General features: G+C 38.7%; 2 protein-coding genes across 3 annotated transcripts in view; both read left to right on the forward strand.

Annotated features, from left to right (window-relative positions):
- The window catches only part of FAM227A (family with sequence similarity 227 member A), an 18,809-nt gene extending 11,750 nt beyond the window's left edge, over positions 1-7,059 (forward strand). The window contains exons 13-15 of one of the 2 annotated variants that reach the window (XM_068941995.1): positions 4,081-4,237; positions 4,589-4,742; positions 5,301-7,059. In XM_068941995.1, the coding sequence (XP_068798096.1) occupies positions 4,081-4,237; positions 4,589-4,742; positions 5,301-5,478 (489 nt within the window). In that variant the 3' untranslated portion in view covers positions 5,479-7,059. Of the gene's footprint in view, positions 1-4,080; positions 4,238-4,588; positions 4,743-5,300 lie in introns of those variants that run through there. The other variant, XM_068942004.1, reaches the window with a different exon arrangement.
- Positions 5,348-21,709, forward strand: DMC1 (DNA meiotic recombinase 1). The gene is made up of 14 exons (XM_068942038.1): positions 5,348-5,401; positions 10,327-10,417; positions 11,032-11,076; positions 14,070-14,216; positions 14,517-14,599; positions 15,173-15,225; positions 16,111-16,152; positions 17,378-17,450; positions 18,160-18,251; positions 19,146-19,219; positions 19,318-19,432; positions 19,976-20,036; positions 20,597-20,713; positions 21,427-21,709. The coding sequence occupies exons 2-14, from the start codon at positions 10,358-10,360 to the stop codon at positions 21,494-21,496; spliced, it is 1,032 nt and encodes a 343-aa protein (XP_068798139.1). The 5' UTR covers positions 5,348-5,401; positions 10,327-10,357; the 3' UTR covers positions 21,497-21,709.
- The last annotated feature ends 609 nt before the right edge of the window (positions 21,710-22,318 follow it).

Here is a 22,318-nt window from a genome sequence, read left to right on the forward strand (position 1 = left end):
GAGCGTCTTCAAAGCCACTCAGTCATTCCTTACAAATGAAAGGTGGCTGTTACACTCGCTAGCTTCTTATCTCCATTTGCTTTTGCTGCATTAGCACTGTGATAGCTGTGGTGGGGAACAGTGGCTTTTCAGTTAAAACTACATGGCTGCAACTACAATACCAAATGCTATTTTGAAATCCGAGATTTAAGAATACTGTGTCATGTGGTTTCCTACCTATCCCATATTTATTTCCCTAAGAAAAGAGGTCATGTATAAACTTTGGTCTCAGAAACTGTGAGCAATTCCTGTCTTGTATTGCCTGGCCATTAAAGCAGCAAGTGCTGCCTTAAATGACCCGGTGGGAAAAGAACAATAGACACAGTCTACAGACAAAAGAGGAAGAAAGACATGCAGTAGGGAGTATAGGGTTATATAGAACTCAATGGGAGTTGTGTACCTGCACTGAGTTTCAGAGACAGTTAGATGTCATTTATAATCACCAATTCAGCAAAAGCACCAGGAGGAGAGCTTAAAAACTTTCTTCGGATACAGACAGAGGAAATTTTTAAGAAAGAGACGCAATTCCAGTAAGGCTGGTAAAGAAACCATGATAATCCAAGTAAAGGGGAACAAGGACTATAAAACGTAAGGATATTCAGGTTAACAAATCACTGAAGTTTAAAAGTGCAAGAATGAAGAGAATTATTAGCTGGATCATTACTGCAAATTAAGGCTCTATGGGTAGCAAAACTGAGGAAATGCATTATTTTAAAGCTGACTACATCTCTTTCGAGAGCTCAAAATAATTGTGTGATGAGGCTGTCAATGCCTATCTGAGTGTTAGGAACTGAAAAAGAAACCACTTATGATCTCTTCTGGCCACTAGCCTGGCAAACATATGGAATACAAATGGAGCAAGATTGTTTTTTTTCTGTGGTTTGCATACAAACCGCTTGCAGAAGCAGCAGGCAAAGCCAAGAGTAGAAAACTGGCCAAAAGATGAGAATGTTCGGTTCTGCAGCGTGGCTAGGTTAAAAGAAAAGCTGCTACCAACTGAGAGGCAGTGCTAGAAAACCTTGAATTTTCCAAAGTCACAAGCTATGTGGAGAAACTGTGAAAATGATTAATTTTGCAAGTAGAGAGGTTCCTCAAAGGTGTGTGTTTTTTTTTTTTTTAATGAATAAATTTCTATACCACCAGTGCTGAACCTGTTTCAAATGTGAATTTAAAAATGTTTTTCTTGTAAAATGCCATTCTTGGATGTGACTGGTGAATTCTGGTGTAACCTGGAAATTTAAACATTTTCTACTGCCTGTACTTTAAATACATTCTTATTTCTGAACTGTCCCAATGAAAATGCTGCCCTGAGTACAAAACAGATCAGTGTAGTTGATGTCAATATTCAACCTACTTGACAACAGAAGCACTCTGTTGTCAAGTAGGTGGCTTCTGTGAGCTGGAATATATTAGAGAAAAACACATTCCATTAGTTATACTTTTTTTTAGTTGTAACACTGAAGACTCTGTTTTCTTATATTCTGGTGGTATAGTTGCTTTGTTTTGTGTCTTTTAGATTATATTTCAACTCTGGTATTTGAGTAAGTTAGAGGAGCATTGCCTTTTTCACTGTAACAGTTGAGAAAGTATTTGCAGTATTGCCAGCTTGTTTGTATTAGGAGTCGGAATTTTTTTGGTGTGAAGAACGCACACAGAGTCCTGTGTTCTGCAGCATAGTAGATGCATCCATCAGGCAATTTTCTTGTTTTAACTCCGTTTTGGTGAGTATTGTGGTTAAATTAATTTTTCTATTTCACCTTTCTCCTGAAGCGGTACTGTCCTTTGCTCCTCTCTCTTTTCTTTCCTTGTGCACTAACGCATACAGCTGAAGCTAGGCAAATTCTACTTACTGTGTTTGCATTCAACCTCAGAGAAGTCCCTGTGTCTTCTAATACCTTGCTGAGGCACTTTTTCCCTGTCTCTCTTCCCTGTCCCCCCAGCTGCCTGATCCCACCTCTTCATTTTTGTTGTTCAGATGCGCAACAGAGTGAATACAAGTAGGAGACATGCAAAGCCATTTAGATAAGGGAGAGCATAAGAAATGGCATGCTGGCTTAGCCCAAAGGTCCAACTCCGAGAGTGCCAACAGGAGATCTTAGTCAGGGAGAGCACGAGAGCCAGGCCACGCTCTGTAATCCACTCAGACCTAGCCCTTGTGTCTGATTGGCCTTAGTATGGGCTTCAGTCTCTTGAGTGGTGGCTTCCTGCCTCCTCTCTCTGTGAGCAGAGGAGTACTTGGACAATTATTCTGTTTTCCTTGAGTGAAATTAAGATTATTCACTCATGGACTTTAACCAGGCCTGAGACTGAGCTTTAATTCAAATGCAAGCTTGTTGAATGCATTGTCACAGACTTTGAAGACTGATAACAATTTCAGAAGAAATAAAACATGATGAGGAAAGCAATAGTAAAGTTTGTCTGACCTTGCAGGCTAAAGCAAATGAACAAAGATAAATTTAAGTGCAATTAATATTCCCATATAACTATGTATGTCAGCAGTCTTATTCCATAATTAGACTGTTGATCCCGTTTACTGTGAAGTTGATTAAGCTAAACTAGGACACGGGACACATAATCCAGAACAAAAATATATTTTTCCAGCTTTATTTGGTTTCCCGTAATAGAGATTTTTGTATGGAATTTCCCCCTGAAATCGATAAAATTGTAGAATGTCACACAACCAGATTCCTCACTAAAGAATTAAAGCAGGCTGCAAGCAACGAAGAAGTATTATCTTAAAATTTTTGCAATGCTACAGATAGAAAATTTTTAAATGTATTAGCATAGATCAGAAATGTGCTGAGCGTGGTGCTTTTTGTGGTGTTACGCTCCCCCTTTCACTGCTGCTCTTGGTCCTGAGGTCAGTGCTTTCATTCTGGTGATGGTGTTGGGGGGATGTTGTGGGGAGTTATCAAGTATCTGGAGTCCTTCACTGTGAAGAATGATGCTCATGTTTATGGTTTCTTCTTCCTTACTCCAGGATCCGCTTGGAGTCATCTTTATATGTTTGCAAACACACATTTACACCTTTCTTCATTGGTCTGCAGCTCCAGATTACATCCAGATTGACTCTATATAGTGCCCTTTATGCATGTTAGATGCTATTTCTTTGTTCTCTGTTATCCCTAAAACAAGTTTTGTCCAGCTCCAGGTCTGCATTTCTTTAACCCTTGGTGAGTTGTTTATAGCCGTGGGGTCTCCAGTGTGAAGTCCGTGCCCCATTTGTTATCATCACATACCTGTACTCCTGTCCAGTGTCCAGTGTCTTCACTTCTCAAGGCCTCTGCTATCATGCCAGGCCTGTAATGCTGTTGTATTGCATTATTGTGTTATTTGCCCTTTTAAAATCAGAAGTCAGCTCAAAGTATGTTGCATATTTTTATGTTTAAAATGTATTATGTAGTGAACGATAATAACAAGGGTAATGGCAAGAATAGTTATGCACTGAAATTGCCTGGTACTTTCTCAAAGACCTCTAGTAAAAGAAAACCCAGTCTCCTCAGGCAAACAAACATCTGCCAGGTTTAGTTGATTCTGCTTTGAACTAGATAATCTCTTGATGTTCCTGGCAGCCCTATTGTTCTCTATTATGGGTTTGTTTTTCTTATCTTAAAAAAAAAAATTCATTGTGCATTCTGAAAATGGAAAGCCTTTCTTATCTCCTTTGTCTGTTTGATGGACTCTGCATAGGATATACTGATGTGTGTTTCCAGAAAGGCTACAACTGGGTCTAGGTTTTGCAAAGCTTAAAAGCTGCCTTGTTTATTCCAGTCTGCATTTTTATATTTTTTATCATGTCATAATTTATTATGTATGAAGAATTACTTATTTCACAATAATCTATTTAAAAGATCACAAAGAAAATGAAGTTCATGGCGCGTGGACTGCTATTTCTTACTGAATTTGCATAAGTTACATACTTACAGATTATTTCCTTTTCTTGACTGAGAAAACCATGCCTGAATTATTTATGGGGGGGAGGGGTAGGTGGGAGGGAGGGATATAGTTAGTGAGTTCTCTTTTGTGTTGTTTCTTCTCCAGTCACATCCAGCCTGTCGTGGTCCTGACTTCACCTGGCATCTCTTTAATATCAATGGACACAGCCCTCTAATTCATCATTTCCTCCAGAGCTGCAATGCTGAACCACGATCTGGACAGGACATCTTGATACACAGAAGGGAGATCTCTAATCCTATGCCATATCCTTAGCAAAATCTTTTTCCAGTCAATGTTTATTTCTTTCTTTTTAATGCAGGACTACTTGCAACCGCATACTATTGAATACTTGAGGCAAGGCCCAGACAAAAATCTGCAAACTTGGACAGGGACAACACACAATCTCACAGTGTGATCCCTATTCCTTCCATGTAGCTCCGTTTTTAACAATGTAGCCCTCCTGTTACTCCAGTCCAGACTATGAAGCTTGGCTGATTTTACTTTGTTGTTCCCATCCTGGCACCCATCATACCTATACAGCTTTTGCAGTTCATTTTGGTTCTGACCAAAGAGAAGGAAAACGTGGGCAAGATTTTCCTTTATGTAAAATTTACAGCGTCTACCCCAACATATGCAGACCTGATCCGAGAGGGTTTCAGGCATGTTCACATGACGGACGCTGCATTCAAAGAAATACACCAGAGACACTGCAGAGAAATTAGGGATTTCGACCAGCGGCAGCAGAAAGAAAAGCAAGAATTCCTTAGGTACAAAAAGACAGTATGGTCTCATCCTACTGTGTTCTGATAACATGAATTCAATTCTGTTATCCTTTTTCTTTTCCTAGAGTTATAATTTGTTAGCCAACAACAATTTGTAGAAGAGCCTTCAGACATGGGGAAAGAAGAGATGTGGTGCATGCAGTTAGTTAGACGCAATATAAATTCCTTGGGGTATATTAAAGCAATGTGGCCTTTCCTTGAGACTGACTTAGATGGAATCTGCCAAGAAATCCCTCAAGGAAGTGTTTTCAGCAGATTTTGTTTTGGACATGGTTAATTCTGATGAGGTCGCTACAGGCGTAGCTACAATGAGGCATTAAATGCAAGGCTATCGAGATTTTAAGATGTAGGTAATCTGGGGGATACATTAGCTAACATAATTTCCAAAGTGGTGCAAGACTCTTATTCTATGTATTACTTTGATTGCTTTAGGAGAGGTAAAAAAAGTTTTGTCCTTATTAATATTTGGATTGCCTTTGAACTATTTCATATTCCTTCTTTCTCTCTTCCCTTCTTTCTCTTCCCATGTTTTCAACTTGACAGAAAAAAAAAGCAATTACTGCAAAAGAGCAAAGAGCTGAAGAATCTGAAACAACTGCTGCATCTTCCCCCACAAGTATTCTGCAATTCTGAGAAGATTTCAGGTGTGTCAGAGAAATATTTTTGTCTAGGACCAACTTTAGGTGAAATGTTATCCTATGGAAACCAGAAGAAGACATAGTACCTCCAAAATAATTCAGACGTAAATGTCCACTCATGTGCCAGGTTGAATCTTCATGGGATATATTCTGGATGGCCAGCCATCAGATTTTTCTGTCCTGATTAGGAATAGGCAAAGTGCCAACGTGAAAGTTGAGAGAAAGAGAGAAGAAATCAGTTTATATGTTTGATTCTAGTCATTTTGTTCCACATAACCTGGACACCCCCCCCAACCCACCCCCCCAAAAAATATCCTGATTTCCCTACTGGAAGGATGGATTAAAATGGCTTGTGAGGATGAAAACATCAGCTGGATACTTAATATTTTTATAGTAAGGGTTTGCAATGGGTCTTACCTGAATTGAGGTAGTCTCAAATGAAAGGAAATGGAGCTCACAGTGATGTATCTCATTGCCAACACCGCCACTGGCAGTTGGAAGTGCACTGATCAGCAGCAGAACCTTTGAGAGGGAAGGAGTAAATAAGGCATGCCTTGACTGTTTTAGCTATTGTGTAATATGATGTTGTATATGGAGTTATTACATAATGTCTGTTGGAAGCTTAATGATTACACGACATTTAGAAGATGCAGAATGTAACTTACTGTCTAAAGCAGCACTCTGAGCTTAAGATATGATCTTCAAACTCTATGCATTCATTGACTCTCTAAGAACTATTTTATGAATTAGAAGAAGAATGGATGGGGGATTGTTTACATAGGTACTAGCTGTTGCAGAACAGTAAAGCTATACTGGAAAGCTTACTCTCTGCCTATACACTCTGTTCTGGAATAAAAGCATACTTTGTGAGGGAATTCATCTTTAGTCTAAGTGTCTACCTAAGTGCTGTTCTGGAATAGCTCTTGCAGAATAACGTAATTTTCAAAAGCTCTGCCAGCCAGTTCCTCTATATAGACAACGATGCCCAGAAGTAGTATTTACGTACTTACATAAATAGCTGTATTTTTCAAGTGCTGACCGTGCAAACACTTCTACTGTGTGCTGATTATGGTTAGGGGCGGTAGGGTTTTTTGTTTCCTGATTTGGTGAGTACTAAAGATACCTACATATATTCTTAATTCCCAAGGGCAGAACATGGGGGATTTTTCAAAAGTACCTTGAAACACAGTGAGATTTTGCTCCAATCACTCTGTCATTTGAAAATCCACCATAAACAAGGCCCACAACGCTGGAATACAGCCAGTTCTTCCTTGTGATCCTAAGACCACCTAACATCCTGTTTCTATGCAATTATGTATCAACTGTTACCAAGGGTGAACTAAAACAGAAATTTATTTTCAAATATTACATCCAAGAGGATGAGACTACAGACCTGTAGAAATGTTTACATTCTAAAATGCACCTTTTCCAACCTTTTAAAATAGCAGATTAAGTTATGTGTATGACTCGAGTCTGATTTTTTTTTCTCCTGTGACTTTAGGCAAGTCACTTCTCTGCCAGCTTTCAGAAATGGATGTTATCTGACAGTTTTTGGCCATCCAATCTGAAAATATCTTGCTCCTTGTTTAGAAAGATATGTGTATATTACCCTAGAAAAAATAAAAGTGAACTATGTTAAACGGAATGCCTATAAAACCACTCCAGATTTTTAATTAATTCTTCACCAACTGTGTAATAATATACCATACCTTACGGATGGTAAATGTAATAGTTGATAAGGTTTGGAAGATAAAGTGATTAAAGACGAAGATCAACCATAGTTCAGCATTAAGTACAGATACCAGGGAATATATGGATTTATGTCAGTCACTGTGGGTGCAGCCCTTGGGTTTCACTGAAGCTGCCAGTGCAGACCTTTGCCATGACGAACCTTGCTGTGCCATCTGCTTGTGTCTTATGTCCCTCTCCTGAGCAGCCTCTGTTGAAAGTAACCCATGTCTTTTGTCACTCTGACTTTTACCAGAGCAAGAGGAAGGAAAGATCACGAACGCGAGTGGGTGCGGACAGAAGGGAAGCAGAGCGCAAGAGCGCTAATTCAGGATGGCCGCTTAGGGCCCGTCTTGCCGCTGAAGTGGAAAACGCGCCGGCGTGGCTTGGCTTGGCCTCACCTACTCAGGGCGCAGAACCCCTGCCCCGGGGCCGCGTGTGCGAGCGAATAAAGGGCCGCGGCGCGAACCTGCCTCGCCTGGGCACTGCCAGCGCCCCTCCCCTCCCCTCCCCGCGGCGGCGCGGCCCGGCAGCCGTTGGGGGGGAGGAGGGGTGCGCGCGCCGCCCCGCCTCCCCCGCGGCGCTCTGGCGGGCGTGGGCGTGCCAGCGCGCGCCGTCGGTTAACGGCCCGCTCGTTTTGGCGGGAAAAGCGTCTGGTTTGTTCCCGCAGGAGGAGGAGGCGGACGAGCACCGGCAGCCTGAACTGGTTGAGGGAGTTCAGGTCCCTACACGCCGGGGTACTGTAGTCACTCACTGCCCTGCTTTGTCAGAGATGCCCGTGGATGAGCAATGCTTTAATTATTGATGTAATTCTGACGAGGAATGTTGGTGCTCCACAGGGTAGTGAGATTCTGTGGTGTCTGACCCTTTTCGGGACATAAATTTACATTCCCTGAAAAGGCAGCTGGCAAGGAAAAGCCAAATAGTTTGTTGATACATGATTAATCGTTTATTTTCCTCTCAATCAATAAATGTGAAATTCCAACACAGTACTCCTCAGGGGAGGTCAGGAGGAGGAGGGAACAGAGCACTTTTCTAGCTGTAAGACGGGGGCCCCAACTCGCTTCCAGTGAAGTTGGCAGCAAAGTTCCTGTCAGTTCAAAAGCAGTTTATTAACTCCAAGATTGTGTTTGGGCCAACTCCCTGCCACATCAACACCGTGTATCTGTCCAAAGGAGTGCAGCAAGCCCGTCTTGCTCATACATCCTAATGAATAGCTCCTGGGGCAGTTACAGCAGGGTCAGGGCCACTGAGGTGAAGGAAATATATTTGTGTTTCTTCATAAAGATCCTCACTTCTTACGTACTTGCTGTGTTGTCGCAGAATTTCATCTTCTTACCTGGCTCATTGCAGTCAGGGACACTTGGAGTCCTCTAGATCTTCAGTGTGCCAAGCCACCGGTAACGGGAAGGCTCTCGGTAAAACAGAAGGATTTTGTTCATCCCTAAAGTTTTTAGCAGGGTGTGGTATAATTTCTTCTTTTTCCCTCCTAGCCAGTGGGAAAGCACAGGTCTGGGTCTATCTGGTTTTTCTGCTGTGAGATGCCAATTGCCTAAGATGGGGAGTGGGAGAATAGTCCCCTGACCTGTGTGGCTGTGCTTGGAGTGCAGGATTATGCGCGTTTCAGGAGGGTTTTTAAATGGAGAAGGGGGTTGTAATACAATTGTAATGCCTATTGTATTACTTGTTTTTCTTCCTTGAATATCTGAAGCTAAGGGGTTGTTAAAAGCACATCAGCGCGTATTTTTTATGGTCATTAATATTTTAAAGCAATTACTTTTCCCCACTGACACAAGACATGATATGAAGGCATGATTTCTCAATTCCTACTTGTTGAGGTTCTGAAAAAGAAAGAAACGCATCCTGACGCTAGCAGAAACAACTGGTTTTATGGGAGTATTTTCATGAAGCACTAAAAGGAGGGACCTCATTGTATTTTCACTGCAGAAACCAATAAGCTTATTTTAAAATTGTAACATTCTCTCTTTTTTCCCCCTCTTCTGTATGCACAACATTCTTACAAGCATGTTATGCAGCCTTAAGTTTCCATTTGGAAGCCGAGCAAAGCTATTTACAGATATTTATTCTTAAATTACCCATGTCCTCTGTCAGATGCAGCCCATCTTGTAGTTTCAAAATAACCCAGTCTTACATACTTTTCATGGATTTTTATTAACAAGGATGAGCAAGCAAGCATAAACATGAATCTAGATGAGCTAGTTTACAAAACTTCTGGTAAGCCATAGCTAGAAGAGTGAAAGCAAGCTCACAATTAAGACTGAAGCAACCAGTCAACAAAATCACGAAACTGATAGAGCAGATAATAAAATAATATTTATAAGGAACTACTTAGTGTTCATTTTTCTTGCTTTTGTAAAATCTAAGGAGGCGATAGTTTGCTTTTTATTTGGCCATGCCAGCAGTAAGTACCTATTCTGGTTCTAGGCCTTGCTTATAGACAGTCACACAAAGAGGGTAGTTAAGCTGTACTGGCGGACTGACCCAGCAAGCTAACCACGGAAAAACCATGAAACCAGCTCTCTGTATGTGTATTTTTGCATAATAAAAGCCCTAGTTTTTATCACCCTTCATTTGTTCTTTTCATGCACCAATACTTATTACAGGCATTACTTGCGTATCTTCAGCATCTGCTAAGTATTGTGAACTCCAGCAAAGAACTTGAAAACAAACACAGCTTTATAGTCTACTCTCAAGATATATGACTAAGGAGTTGTAGTCTTCTCAATAGCATTGTTTTGTGGGCTTTGTGTCACAGAAAGAGGGGGAAGCGGAGATGTTGTGTAGCCTTTCCATTTCCCATTCTGTCTGCAACTCTACTGACTTTTGTTATAAAAACACGGATTGCCTTTAACTTTCTTACCAGAATAAATTCCACTGATGATAAATCATGTAAAATGTTCCTACCTCCAGACTCATCCTTGGATGCAAGACTGTCACAATGGAATGAGATCTCTTTTCCTAATATCTGTTAAACTCTTTCTAGCCAAATTGGTTCACCTGAGAGTAACACAATGGATTTTCTCCTTTCATTCTGGTAGGTCAGATAATGAAGAGCTGGAAATAGAATCTGGCTTTAAATCCATATGTGATGGCATACAGAGAAGGTTCAAAGACTTTTCTAAAAGTACTTTCATTTAGTCATGTATAGCCATCCCAACGCTATCTTTGTTTGCATTTCTCAGTACCGATCAATACTTTATTGCCTGCTCTTTCATGATGAAGGCCTTGGAGGATCAAGTAGTCCAAGAAGAACCAGGATACCAAGATGATGAGGTATATTTATGGTTCACGGGAAAATATGTGCAGTAAATGTTATCCAAAGATATTTTTACAGTGTTATGAAACCACAGAGAGGCAGGAGGTCGCCAAAGACCATCAGGCAGTTCAACGCATTTAAAATTTTGTTACAGTCCAATACAAAGAAAATGTCATGCTTCTAGTCCCTATATGGTCTTGCTTTTCACGTTTAAGTATTTTTCATTACCTCTCAGAAACTATGCACAGATTTTCCTGGATTATTATTACTGCTTTATACCTTATGCCTTTATATTAAGTGCAAGGGGACTATCAGTTAATTTTATGCTTCCTGAAAAGGCTGAGAAACTGTGGAGGGAAGAATCAAGAAGATGCTCGTTACACAGATTTTATTAGCATAGTAGAGGATTGCTTGGTGCTGAAGATACATTTTATGAAGAAGGTGATAGGAAATGTGGTAAGCCTTCTTGGCTCACTGTGGCTTTGCTTATTTTAGTAGTTCAATAGACTATGTTTTAGGGGAAAAACTCATCTCAATGTTTAAGAATTTAAAACGGGGACATGGTGAGATAGAAGAAGTTATAAGAAAAAGCCAAATCTGATTTTCTTTTGTGTGTGTGGTTTTTTTTTAGGAATCCTTTTTTCAGGATATTGATTTGCTACAAAAGCATGGAATTGTAAGTATAAGCAATGCCTTTATCACACAGAATTGTTCATGCAAGGCTATTTTAAGGTTATTTCTAAAAACACACATTGATACAACTAATTGAAATTCCTCCTTGTAATAAGTTCTAAATAAGCATCATGTGAGGACAGACTTTGTCTTTGATGAATGGACAGGTCTCAGAAAATCTTATTCCTCTCAAACTCCTGAATAAAGTGGCAAGATATTCAAAGTACTTAGCACCTAACACTTCTTGAAAAACCAACTAGATGCCAATTTATTTGAAAACCGTATGATAGATTACTTCCTGCTCCTGCCAATCTTTGTAATTACTCCCGCATTTTTGATGCTCGTGAAATCATGCTGTGACAATTGTTGCTATACTATTTTCAGAATGCTGAGGAAGGAGAGGGTAGAATGGGAGTGAAGAAAGTATTAGTAGCTAGAGAAATAGGCAGTTAGATTTCCTCTTCATTAGATACAGTTTCCTATCATCTTTATCATCATTATTATTATCACATAAACGTCACCTATTTATTGGAATGATTATTATTATATATTTATCCAGGAGCCTGGCTCAAACCTATTATACTCAGTGTTATATAAACACAAAATAAAAAAGTTGGCTTTGCCCCAAATAATTTAAAATTTAACTCTTCGATAAATGACTACAGATGATGGATGCACACAGGGAGGACACAGACACAATGAGACAGCATTAGTCAGCATTGTTACTGGACTCAGCACGTCAGCAGTCTAATTGTTGTCAACTTTTTTATTGGCGTTGATGTTGAGTTTTAAAGAAAGCCTTGAAGAAGGATAACGAGGTAGGGAGCTCCAAACATGGGACAACACAGTGAAACCACACAAATTCTTGTTTCAAAATCTAACAAGTAGGCCAAAGAGGCTGAGGAGTTGAAGCGTAGTAGCACTAGCCTGTCAGTATTGGATAAGACATGGTATGTACAGAATGACAATAAGGCATGAAAGATCTTGAAAGTAAAGACAGACTTGGGCTGTTCTTTGTACTGCAGTTTTTGGAAACAGACCTAGTTTAAGAGTCTCCTGCTCCTTTTCCTTTTTTTCTTCCTTCCAACTGGTCATTTCCACCCCCCAGTGGAAGTTGTTCTCAGCTGTGCCCATGAAACTCTATGTGTGAATATATGACGACCCATATCTGTTAAATTAACTTGCTTAAATAAATAGCTTTTGTCGGTTTAGATTTTTTTTTTTTTCTGGGAGTAGAGAGAGAACTATATAATAGATCCGACACTGGCCACAAACAGAGCCAGATTAGCACAATTAAGGCTGTGATCTGATGTCCAAAAGGGTTTAGTAGGTATTAAGCTCCTCTAACACCACAGCCTTTGCTGAGTGTTTCCACCCCTACAACATGCTATCTCCTCTTCTATCATATCTGCTTTTATGGCCGCCCTATGAACTGGATTAGTGAATCAATTCATCCAAAATTTTTCACAGCAAAAATGTGTTTCATGTTTTTTTGTTTTGTTTTGTTTTTAAATTCTGGATCTACTCTCTTTTCCACTTCAGAAGCATGCAACTGGGACAGAGATGTGACATAATAAGGTAGAGGGTCAGGACAAGCAGCAGGTATAAGGGGGGAGGTGTGTCAATATTTTCAGCCAGCGCTACTGCTGAACATTTGATAGTATCAAACTACAGTCTAAGAAGTAGTAAATCCTAGCATCTTGGTTGGTAAATTAGCTGTTGGGCTGCTGATGAAAGGTGTATGTGTGTGGGAGAGAGCAAGAACTTCTATAACCATGTCTACCATGCAGGGAATTGTAATGTGGAACAGCCTTTAGTTTGGTGTGATCAGAAAGGCAAAGCCAATGAAGAAATGCAAAACCTGGGTAAAGCTTGTAAAGTTGTGGTCTAGGAAAATTATCTTTGCAGCAGTCGGCTGTTATCTTAATGGAAAAAAAACAATAGGAACAACAAGCTCAGTGCTTTTTACGTTACTGGTTATTATATCCTTTTGGGTAGACGTTATTTTTATTCATGACTGATTTTGCCTCACCCATCCTTATTCATATGGTAATCCAGAAATATACCACAGGATGAGAGATAAGCTTCCCAGTGAACGTGATTAACTTCTCTCATAGCCCCCCTCCATTCTTATGTCCTGTGCACCCACACGCTCTAGATAAATAGATGATACAGCAAATCTGTATTTTTTTTTAAAGAAAGGACTTGACTGGAGATGGTAAATTGAAGTATTATCCCAAAAGCTGTGCACAGTATGTTTTCTTGTGAGTAATCTATTAATAGTTTTGCCTTTAAGTTTCTAGTGATGTCAGAATCATAAAGAGGGAAGGTTCTCAGCAAAATGTGCCACTATGGCTCTGACTGAAGTCATGATGTACCCAAAATATTAAAAATGCCAGTAAATTTGTTTCATCGCAAAGTGTACGTTGGATCTGGCAGGTTATATGTATTTTAAATTGGACTTACTGTGAACATTCAGAAACAATGCAGTGGTTAGAGTCAGCTTCGAATGATCCATGAGAGTCAGCTGCCAACAATCCGTGAGAGTCAGCTCCCAACTATCCATGATCAGAGTATCTGTTTTACAGATTATCTGTGCTATGGTACGAAGGACAGCTTGAGTTTGATAGGGTTTATTAGGTCGGGCTCCACAATTTGAAATGATCCATATGGCATCCTTACTACCAGCTTGGATCTAAAAAGATGCACAGAACAGGGACAAGTAAGTAGAACCGCAGCCAAGATGCCTTTCTCACAAAAGCATCAGGATGTCTCTGCACCCTGATCCCCCATACCGATGTTACTCAAATCTTTCTTGTATTTGGGTGTTATTGTCTCATGTTACACTGCTTCATGAAGAGTTTAATGTAAATCTGTTTCTTTCTTGGTGAAAATACACATGCACAGGAATGTATAACATAATGTGTTTCAAAAACTGACTTTGTTTTCTAGATGTTAACTTTCTTGAGTACTCATAGAAGGGAACTTTCTTCACAGAATGTAGCTGATATTAAAAAATTGAAGTCAGTAGGGATCTGCACTATCAAAGGAATCCAGATGACAACAAGACGGGCACTGTGCAATGTGAAAGGGCTTTCAGAAGCCAAAGTGGACAAGATTAAAGAAGCGGCAAACAAGCTTATCGTAAGCAATCACTTTCCTGATAGTTTAAATGTTGGCTGCCCTCTCCAAAATGCTATGCAACATTTCTCTTAAAAGCATTTTTCTCCACATCATCAAGCTGATTCTGGAAATGATTCTGCTTGTTACTCTAAAGAGATATTTTAATATTCTACAGCAACCGGACAAATATGGTGAAGCTTTTCATATCCAACCTGTGTAAATGAGACTAGGGTGGAGAGAGGATATTTAGGTGGGACATCACACAACCTTCAGGTCAAAGCTAAACAAAATAAATCTCTCATGTTCTCTTTGCGTTTTTAGGAACCAGGCTTCCTGACTGCCTTTGAGTACAGTGAAAAACGGAAGATGGTATTTCATATTACTACTGGCAGCCAGGAATTTGAGTAAGTTTAGCTCTACTTAAATCATACCTTAATCCAAATTATTGTTGTTAATGACACAAAAGGGCAAATATTCAGCTAGGATATGTAGGTTATAAAACCTTGTATTTGGCGCTAGTGCTGGCTCAAAGGTGCCTGCATGAGTAAGCAACAAAACCAAGTTTCTGAGGGAAACTGGACTTTGTACAGTGATTGTAAATAAACAAAGTTTGCATCTAAATATCCTGACTGTAATCATCATTTTTTTCACCTAGCGGAAGCAACTCCTAGGATTGAGGTCAAAATGGTAATTCCTCAAAAGCTCTCTTGGGATATTTTTATGGAACATTATCTTTCCAAAGTTATTTTCTCTCCAGTAATAATTTCTATAGCTTTTCTCTTGAAAACAGACAGGAAAGGTGAGACAGAGTTAATTTTTTGTATATCAGTGATTATTTAGTGCCCTGCACTTAATGCACCAAGCGAGGGACTTTGGGACAGAAATAACTTCTCTTATGGTAGCAAAAATTCCTCTTTTCTACTTTCCTCTTGTGATTTTGCGGTTTAGGTATATCATAATTCTCTCCCTTTCTCCAGTAAACTGCTAGGTGGTGGGATTGAAAGCATGGCAATCACCGAGGCCTTTGGAGGTAAGAAGAAACACATTAAATGTTTTATTGAGCCAATAAAGAACTGCAACATAGTTTAGGTTTTAAATCAAGCTGGATTTCTACTCTCAAACTTATCACACTGTAGTCATAAAAGATAAGTACCTGCATGAGTGCAAGAAGGAGGAATCCACTTTTAGCGTTTTCCCATTTTTTTCTTGATTTGTTTGCAGATTAAGTTTGAGCTGAGTGATCATTAGGCCTGGGGCCATGCTGATTCTGTACATCATACCATTATTAATACTCTTACTAACAGTACTGCATACAAAGGATTTCCCTGCTATAGTATCTGTTCCTTCCCAGTAGGGAAACTGCCACAAAAGAGATTCTGTTTATGCCCAGAATGCATTGAATTTCATATAAGATTAAGAAGTCACACCTAATCTATAATTAGAGTAAGTTTGATCCGTTGGTGATTCAGTAACAATAACAGTAATAATAGTTTGTCAAACACAGGAATCTTTGCTTTTGAAAAGATGTACTAGAGACTCAAACGATTTGATAAAATGAGGTTAATCATCATAAACTTCTTAGTCATTTTACTAAAAATGAAACTAGGTCTGGTCAGTGGAATCATCCATTCCCCTTTCCCCCTCCCCCATTAACAGCTTTACCATGGATGCCTTGTGGTATTTAACTTAAACATAGAAAAGTAGAAATGAACTTAGCAGTCAAGCATGATATATTTGAAATTAAAGCATTTCAGATTTTGCTTTTCATGGTAGACATTTCTACTGTACATACTATGACCTATTAATTGGGGTTAAAGATACAAAAGACAGAGATGCAGATGAATTTTGTAAGTTGCAATAACACATGACTTTGGCAAACTCAGAAAAAAATTGACTTCTTTTCTTTATTTAATAGAGTTCAGGACAGGAAAAACTCAGCTGTCTCACACCCTTTGTGGTAGGTGTACTATCTTAATACTGAGAATTTATCTCTGAGCCCATCTTTTGCAACTGTATCAGAATTCGACATAGAGGCAAGTCAGAATCCTTTATCTCTAGAAATACATTCAAAAAGACCTTGCTGACTCCTATCTTCATTAATTGTGTTTGAGTACAGAACTCATATAAATGGTTTCCTTTGAGTACTGCCCAAATCAACGCAAGTTTTGCCATACGGAGAGAGAAGACAATAGATTGCATAATAGAAACCAGTGAAACACTATCTAAAACAGCAGAGCAAAATATACGTTCTGGGTAGACAGGGATATTGCTCGAAAAGGGCAAAGGCAAGGTTCTTTCTCAGCGACTATTTTAATTTCCTGGTTTCAACAGGTTTTGCTGAATATGACATTCTGAAAGGGCATAGCATACTGCTGGCCAACATTAACTCCATAAACAAAGACTTTGGCAGTTATCATGTTTGGGCAGTGTCAAGCAAAGCAGGACTGATTCCTCAGTGCTATCTCACGCCATATAAATAATAGTAAATAGTAACTAATGTAATTACTAATGCTGTTGAAATATAGTTACTAGACGCTCGACAGACAAACATTCACTTGGATAAACCATATATTATAATGGGTATTATGGATCCTTATGGAAAAATGGGGCTTCTTCCATTTAGTCCAATCTAATGGCCAAATTGGTCAGCAGAGTTGTATCCTGTTGCATGAATGATTACAACTGGATGAATTTGGTATTTTAATTTGTTCACTACTAAGACTATAAAGCCACAGACACTAACTATTCATATGCCAGGAAAGATTAATATCCCAAGAATTATTTGATCATACAAATGAGAGCTGGAAAAAACCTATTAAATCAATACCATTAATTTTGGGCAGAAGACTAAGAGGATGTTTTGTGCAGAAGTACTTCTTCATAACATCCTTAAGTATTTTCAATGTAAAATACACAGATTGAGTGACAGCACTGAGTAAAACACAATTTTGACACCATTGATTAAATCTCATCCGATCTCCAGTAGAGAAAAACTGGATCAAATTTCTCCTCAAGCTGGCAGTAAAACTTTATTTACTCCTGATTTCCCTGCTGAGTACAAACTAGTGCCTCCTTGTACTTTTGGTATGGATAAGTGGTCACTGTATTTGATGAAAAATAATAATAGAGCAAGAAAACATTTTTCCCACTTTTTCATTTTGATCTTCTATGATTCACTCTAGTGACAGCTCAGCTTCCAGGATCAGATGGCTACACAGGTGGGAAGATTATCTTCATTGATACTGAAAACACTTTGTATCTTTGAGACTGTTGAAAGCTACAGGTATGATGGACTGGAAAGATGGTTCATTTTGTTATAAGTATAACCAGATAGGAGGTTCTACATAGCTCCATACATGCAAAACATTATGGAATAGTGTCTAATCTACTTTATCACACATGAGGAAAAATTAAGTTTACTCTTACCATAAATGACCAACACAGAAAGCCTGGACAGCACAGTGTGTAGTGGTCAGAAGGCAGTGGTTTTTATCTCTGTCATTAGAAGCAATCTAATCTGGATTACTTGGGGTTAGGATACAGATTTTATTTTAACTGTTTTTCTGGAGATATAATACACCTTTTCTGCAACAATACATGATACCGGTTATAGAAGCTTTTCTATTTACTTCAAAAGCAATTCATCTAAGCACTAAACACTATTTTTAACACATCATATCTGTGGTAGACTGTGTATAAATAGTCTTTGCTCACTGCTAAGTTCCTAGAGCACAAATATCTGTATGTCAAAAAAAAAAGAAAAAACCCAAACCCAAAATAATTATCATAATGCACCCTAAACTATCTTTAGGGTATGTGGGACAGTATGAAGAGAAAAGTCACAAGTCTTCTCTAGGATCCAAATATATATATGTTTTCCCATAGTTCTATTTTGGAATGGGTTTTTATTATTTTCAGAGCATGGTTTGTACAAAGAGAAATCCTTAACGATGACTAATGTCAGCCGACCGGACCGTCTTCGTGACATTGCTGATCGCTTCAGTGTTGACCATGATGCAGTACTTGACAACGTGCTGTATGCACGTGCATATACCAGTAAGACCATCATTGCAACTGGCATAATATCCATGTTTTTTTCCTCTGAGATTCCTATTTTAATGGTTCTCTGTTTATTAACTGAAATTTCCCACTGAAGATCATAAAGAACATTTTGTTGCTAACAAAAGGAGCTATAACCTTGCTTCCATTTTCTATTTCTGGTGTTGTACTGTAGCACACTTGCTCAGTGTATGTATTCCAGCTCAGTTGCACTGCATAAACAATAAAGATTTTCAGTTTGCAGTAACATTAAGTGAACTCTACCAGGTATGTGATCCCAGAGTATGTGGTCCCAGAGTACTACCTTAGTATCTGCTCCTTGGAAGTAACAGAAGCATCAGTTATGTAATCCTGAGTGCCTGCATATATAAGCTAATTCTATAAATGCTGTTGAGAAATTCTCTGTGATTTTGTGAGCAAACTTTATAGAGAAGGTTTCATGTACTTTGTGACAACACATTGCATTAAAACTGCAAGGAAACTTTTAATGGGGCTTTTACTTTCTGAATACAACATGAATATGAGTACTGTGAGTAATACAGTGTTCTCTGTTACTTAATTTGTCATTGAATTCAAATGTTTACATTGATTTTCAGTTTTCAATACAGAAGAAAAAGTTGTCTTGATGCATAGTTTGTTAGACTTTTCATAGAGAAGTTTTGCTAGTTGGGTAAAGTGCAACTAGCAGAAGCACAGGCAGCATCATTGGGTATTATAGAGGTAACTCATTCGTGAGTGGGACATTGGTTTTAAAACGGCTGGCAGTGAAACAATAAACAGTGTAGATATTTAAAGTGGAATTTTAAAATACAGAGTGGAAAACTGGCTTTTGTTGCTTCACAGCTTTTCTTTCCGATTCTAATTTCATTTGACAACTGTACTTCCCACCAGGTGAGCATCAGATGGAGTTGCTTGACTATGTAGCAGCCAAGTTCCATGAGGAAGCTGGTATCTTCAAGCTGTTGGTACAAGACTTCAATATTTTTCTTTTGTTTCTTACTGCTTTCAGAATAGGTTTTCCTGTTTTCTTCCACTATATTTATCTAGCATAATTACAATGCAGATCATTGACTCCATTATGGCACTATTCCGTGTGGATTTCAGTGGTCGTGGAGAGTTGGCTGAACGGCAACAGAAACTTGCTCAGATGCTCTCAAGGCTCCAGAAAATATCAGAAGGTAAGGGAAATATTGCAAAATACAGAAAATATGGGCAGGAGTTACTGAAAGAATAGTTGCTGATAGCCCAGCATGACCACCTAGTAGCCCCAATGTATTATCAACCAGGCATTGACCCAGGAATCTTTCCTCACTTTATGCTTCAATTGGTTACCAAAAAGAAACCAAGAAAAGAAAGACTTTCTTCTTACCAAAGAAAAAAGATCAAACTGATGAAAAAACCTTATTATTTCAAGGTGACAGGTTAAGGATTATTGAGAATTATTCAATATTTAGAGTCTTCCTAGAAATACTTCTAAGAGAACTCCTAAAAGAGAGGACAGGTTGGTGAAGTCTCATAGGTACTACAGCTGAAGTCAAACAGGAGCAAAGTTAGGCCCTCCCTTGATTAACTCCTGCCATCAGAGACAAAAAATATTTGCTTCTGTTTCATTTGAAGTTTGAAGTGCTTCAGCAGCAGCCTTGCTTTTACCATGCATGTGAGAATAGGTTTGAATTATAATTTCATATATTATTCTTTCTTGACATGATTTTCTATTGCAGAATATAATGTGGCTGTCTTTGTGACTAATCAGATGACTGCTGATCCAGGAGCAACTATGACGTAAGATACTTTTTCTCTTACCTTCTTTTAAAATTTCTTCTCTTTTGTTTTACATATTTAACAGAGATGAGAAATGAGATTATATGGAGCAAGAGGCACCGATATAAAGGTACACTCCTCATTTTTAAACTGTTTCATACTAGAATGTCATTGGTCCTTCTGGTATGATAAATCGTTCAAAAATGACACTTGCGGGTTTCTCTCAGTTTTCCTACTGAGTTTTTTTAATGTTCAAGTGCTGTTTGGCATGATGGCCTCTTTCATTGTGATTTGAACTAAGAAAACAAGCCATAAAAATTATTGGAAAAAAAGTCAGATTTTCTTTTGGAGCAGCTTATAAACAAAGTTTAAGGATTGTATCTCTTAGGCCTCTTGAACTTTATGCTAGCGTTGAGCATTTGCACATCCCGTCTTGAGACAGGCGTGTAAAAGTCCTCTTTTGATTCATTTACCTATGTGTTATTCATTACTGAGTCTGATATGCCTCATCTGAGAGCTAATCGCAGTGTTAACGTATGGAATTTGCACAGTGAATCATCAATATTTTATTGCTAATTTAGCTTTCAGGCAGACCCAAAAAAGCCCATTGGGGGCCACATCCTTGCGCATGCTTCAACTACCAGGATCAGTTTGAGGAAAGGGAGAGGGGAGCTGCGTATTGCAAAGATATATGACAGGTAAATCACCTTTTCTTTACAGGAAGGAAGCTGTGTTACAAGCAAGGTTAAGATGATGAAGTTCATGGTTCTGAAACTTAATAGCTTGACAATTGATTCATGGTTTCCAATTAGCTATGTTTCTGGATGGTATGTTGAGAGAAAATGTGAAAAGACAAGCCAATGAACAGACTTAAAGTTCTGTTCCACATATCATGTATATTAAATTATATAATCTTTCGTCATAAATCCTACTAGATGCTCATCTCCTAAAGAAGATTGTCAAATAGTTTGGTAACATTGGTGGTCCCTTGGCGGGAAAGATCCAGAGCTGTTTAATTATGAAGTTTTAATTAGGAGTATCAGTTTACCTGGTAGGCTGTGGCAGACGCAAGTCATTACAAATTTTATCAGTGGAATTAGTGTATTTATAGAGAGACCCAGCGTTCCTGGTCTGGAACTAAGACATTTAAGTGAAGGTTTACATAGACAGAATCTTTGCTTCTCCTACACCTCCTCCTTTCTCCTCCCTTGTAGTTCTCATCTTCAAAGAGGTAGATTTCACATTTTCTGATCTTGATCATCTTGGATCACTTTCTACAGTTTGCACATAGCCATAAAGGCATTGAAGTATTCCATGTTGCTTCTTATACTTGCATCGTTTTGGGGTCTATGCCACAACTGCCTTTAACATGGGGGAAAAACAGAGTTTCTTGTTTCTCTTCTGTCTGCAGCCCTGAGATGCCTGAAAATGAAGCTACATTTGCAATAACTGCTGGTGGGATTGGGGATGCCAAAGAATAGGCAGAAAACTGATGCAAATGTATAGCTGCCCCTAGGCAGCTGGGATGGAGACGTGTGTGCAAGGTCACTGAATCCCTGGCTTCATTTTTATCTTTTGGGGATCATTTGAGATATTTTTGGAGGACATTGGAACGAGCTCTGTACAGTTCAGTTTTATTGATCTTGATAGAATTTGGTTCATTTTAGAGGCTTTGTTTTTCAATTGAACTTTCAGCAGACAAAGATTTGAAAAATAAACTTGTGAATTGTTCAAGGAATCCTTTCCCAATATTTTGTGAAAATCAAAGCTGTCTTCTCACATCACCTTAATGTACTCTTTTTCAATTTCTTTGAAAGTGAAAGTCTGTGAAGGAGAATTTAATAGTGTGAAATGGAACAGAATTGGAATAAACATAGTTTCAAGAGTGACCGATAAATAGATGGAAAAAGCAGTGGCAGGGCAAGAGCCCAAGAACTTGATGGAATCTCATGAACAGTAGAGGAGCAGTAGTTGCTTGAAAATATGTTTTTAGGCCTTCTTATCTTGACTAGATTATTTTTGTCCTTTTATTTAGCATGGTGACTTTTGGAGGGAATATTTTAAAATTGTTTTTATTTAGTAAAGCTAAAAATAAAAATAAAAAATTATTTGGCGCTCTGCTTATGTTTGGGTGCTTTGAATCAGACTCCGCTCTCAGTAATTTCCAAGAACATTCATGAGAAAAATAAGCAGGATGCAACCCAGTATTTTAAATCCCGTAGTCCGGTTCCCTAAGGAAACAAACATTGCGCGATTGCCTCACCAGTCTCCTTCTACTGCCAATGAGAATAGTAAAGATGAGG

This window comes from Struthio camelus, chromosome 1 (assembly GCF_040807025.1).
Source record: "Struthio camelus isolate bStrCam1 chromosome 1, bStrCam1.hap1, whole genome shotgun sequence".
NCBI classification, from domain to species: domain Eukaryota; kingdom Metazoa; phylum Chordata; class Aves; order Struthioniformes; family Struthionidae; genus Struthio; species Struthio camelus.

Excerpts from the sequence above, each read along its gene's own strand:
- DMC1 (XM_068942038.1), top strand. The coding sequence starts at position 10,358 with ATGATGAAGGCCTTGGAGGATCAAGTAGTCCAAGAAGAACCAGGATAC. Across the intron at positions 10,418-11,031 it reads CAGGATACCAAGATGATGAG|GAATCCTTTTTTCAGGATAT; the intron begins GTATATTTATGG and ends GTTTTTTTTTAG. Across the intron at positions 14,600-15,172 it reads ACTGGCAGCCAGGAATTTGA|TAAACTGCTAGGTGGTGGGA; the intron begins GTAAGTTTAGCT and ends CCCTTTCTCCAG.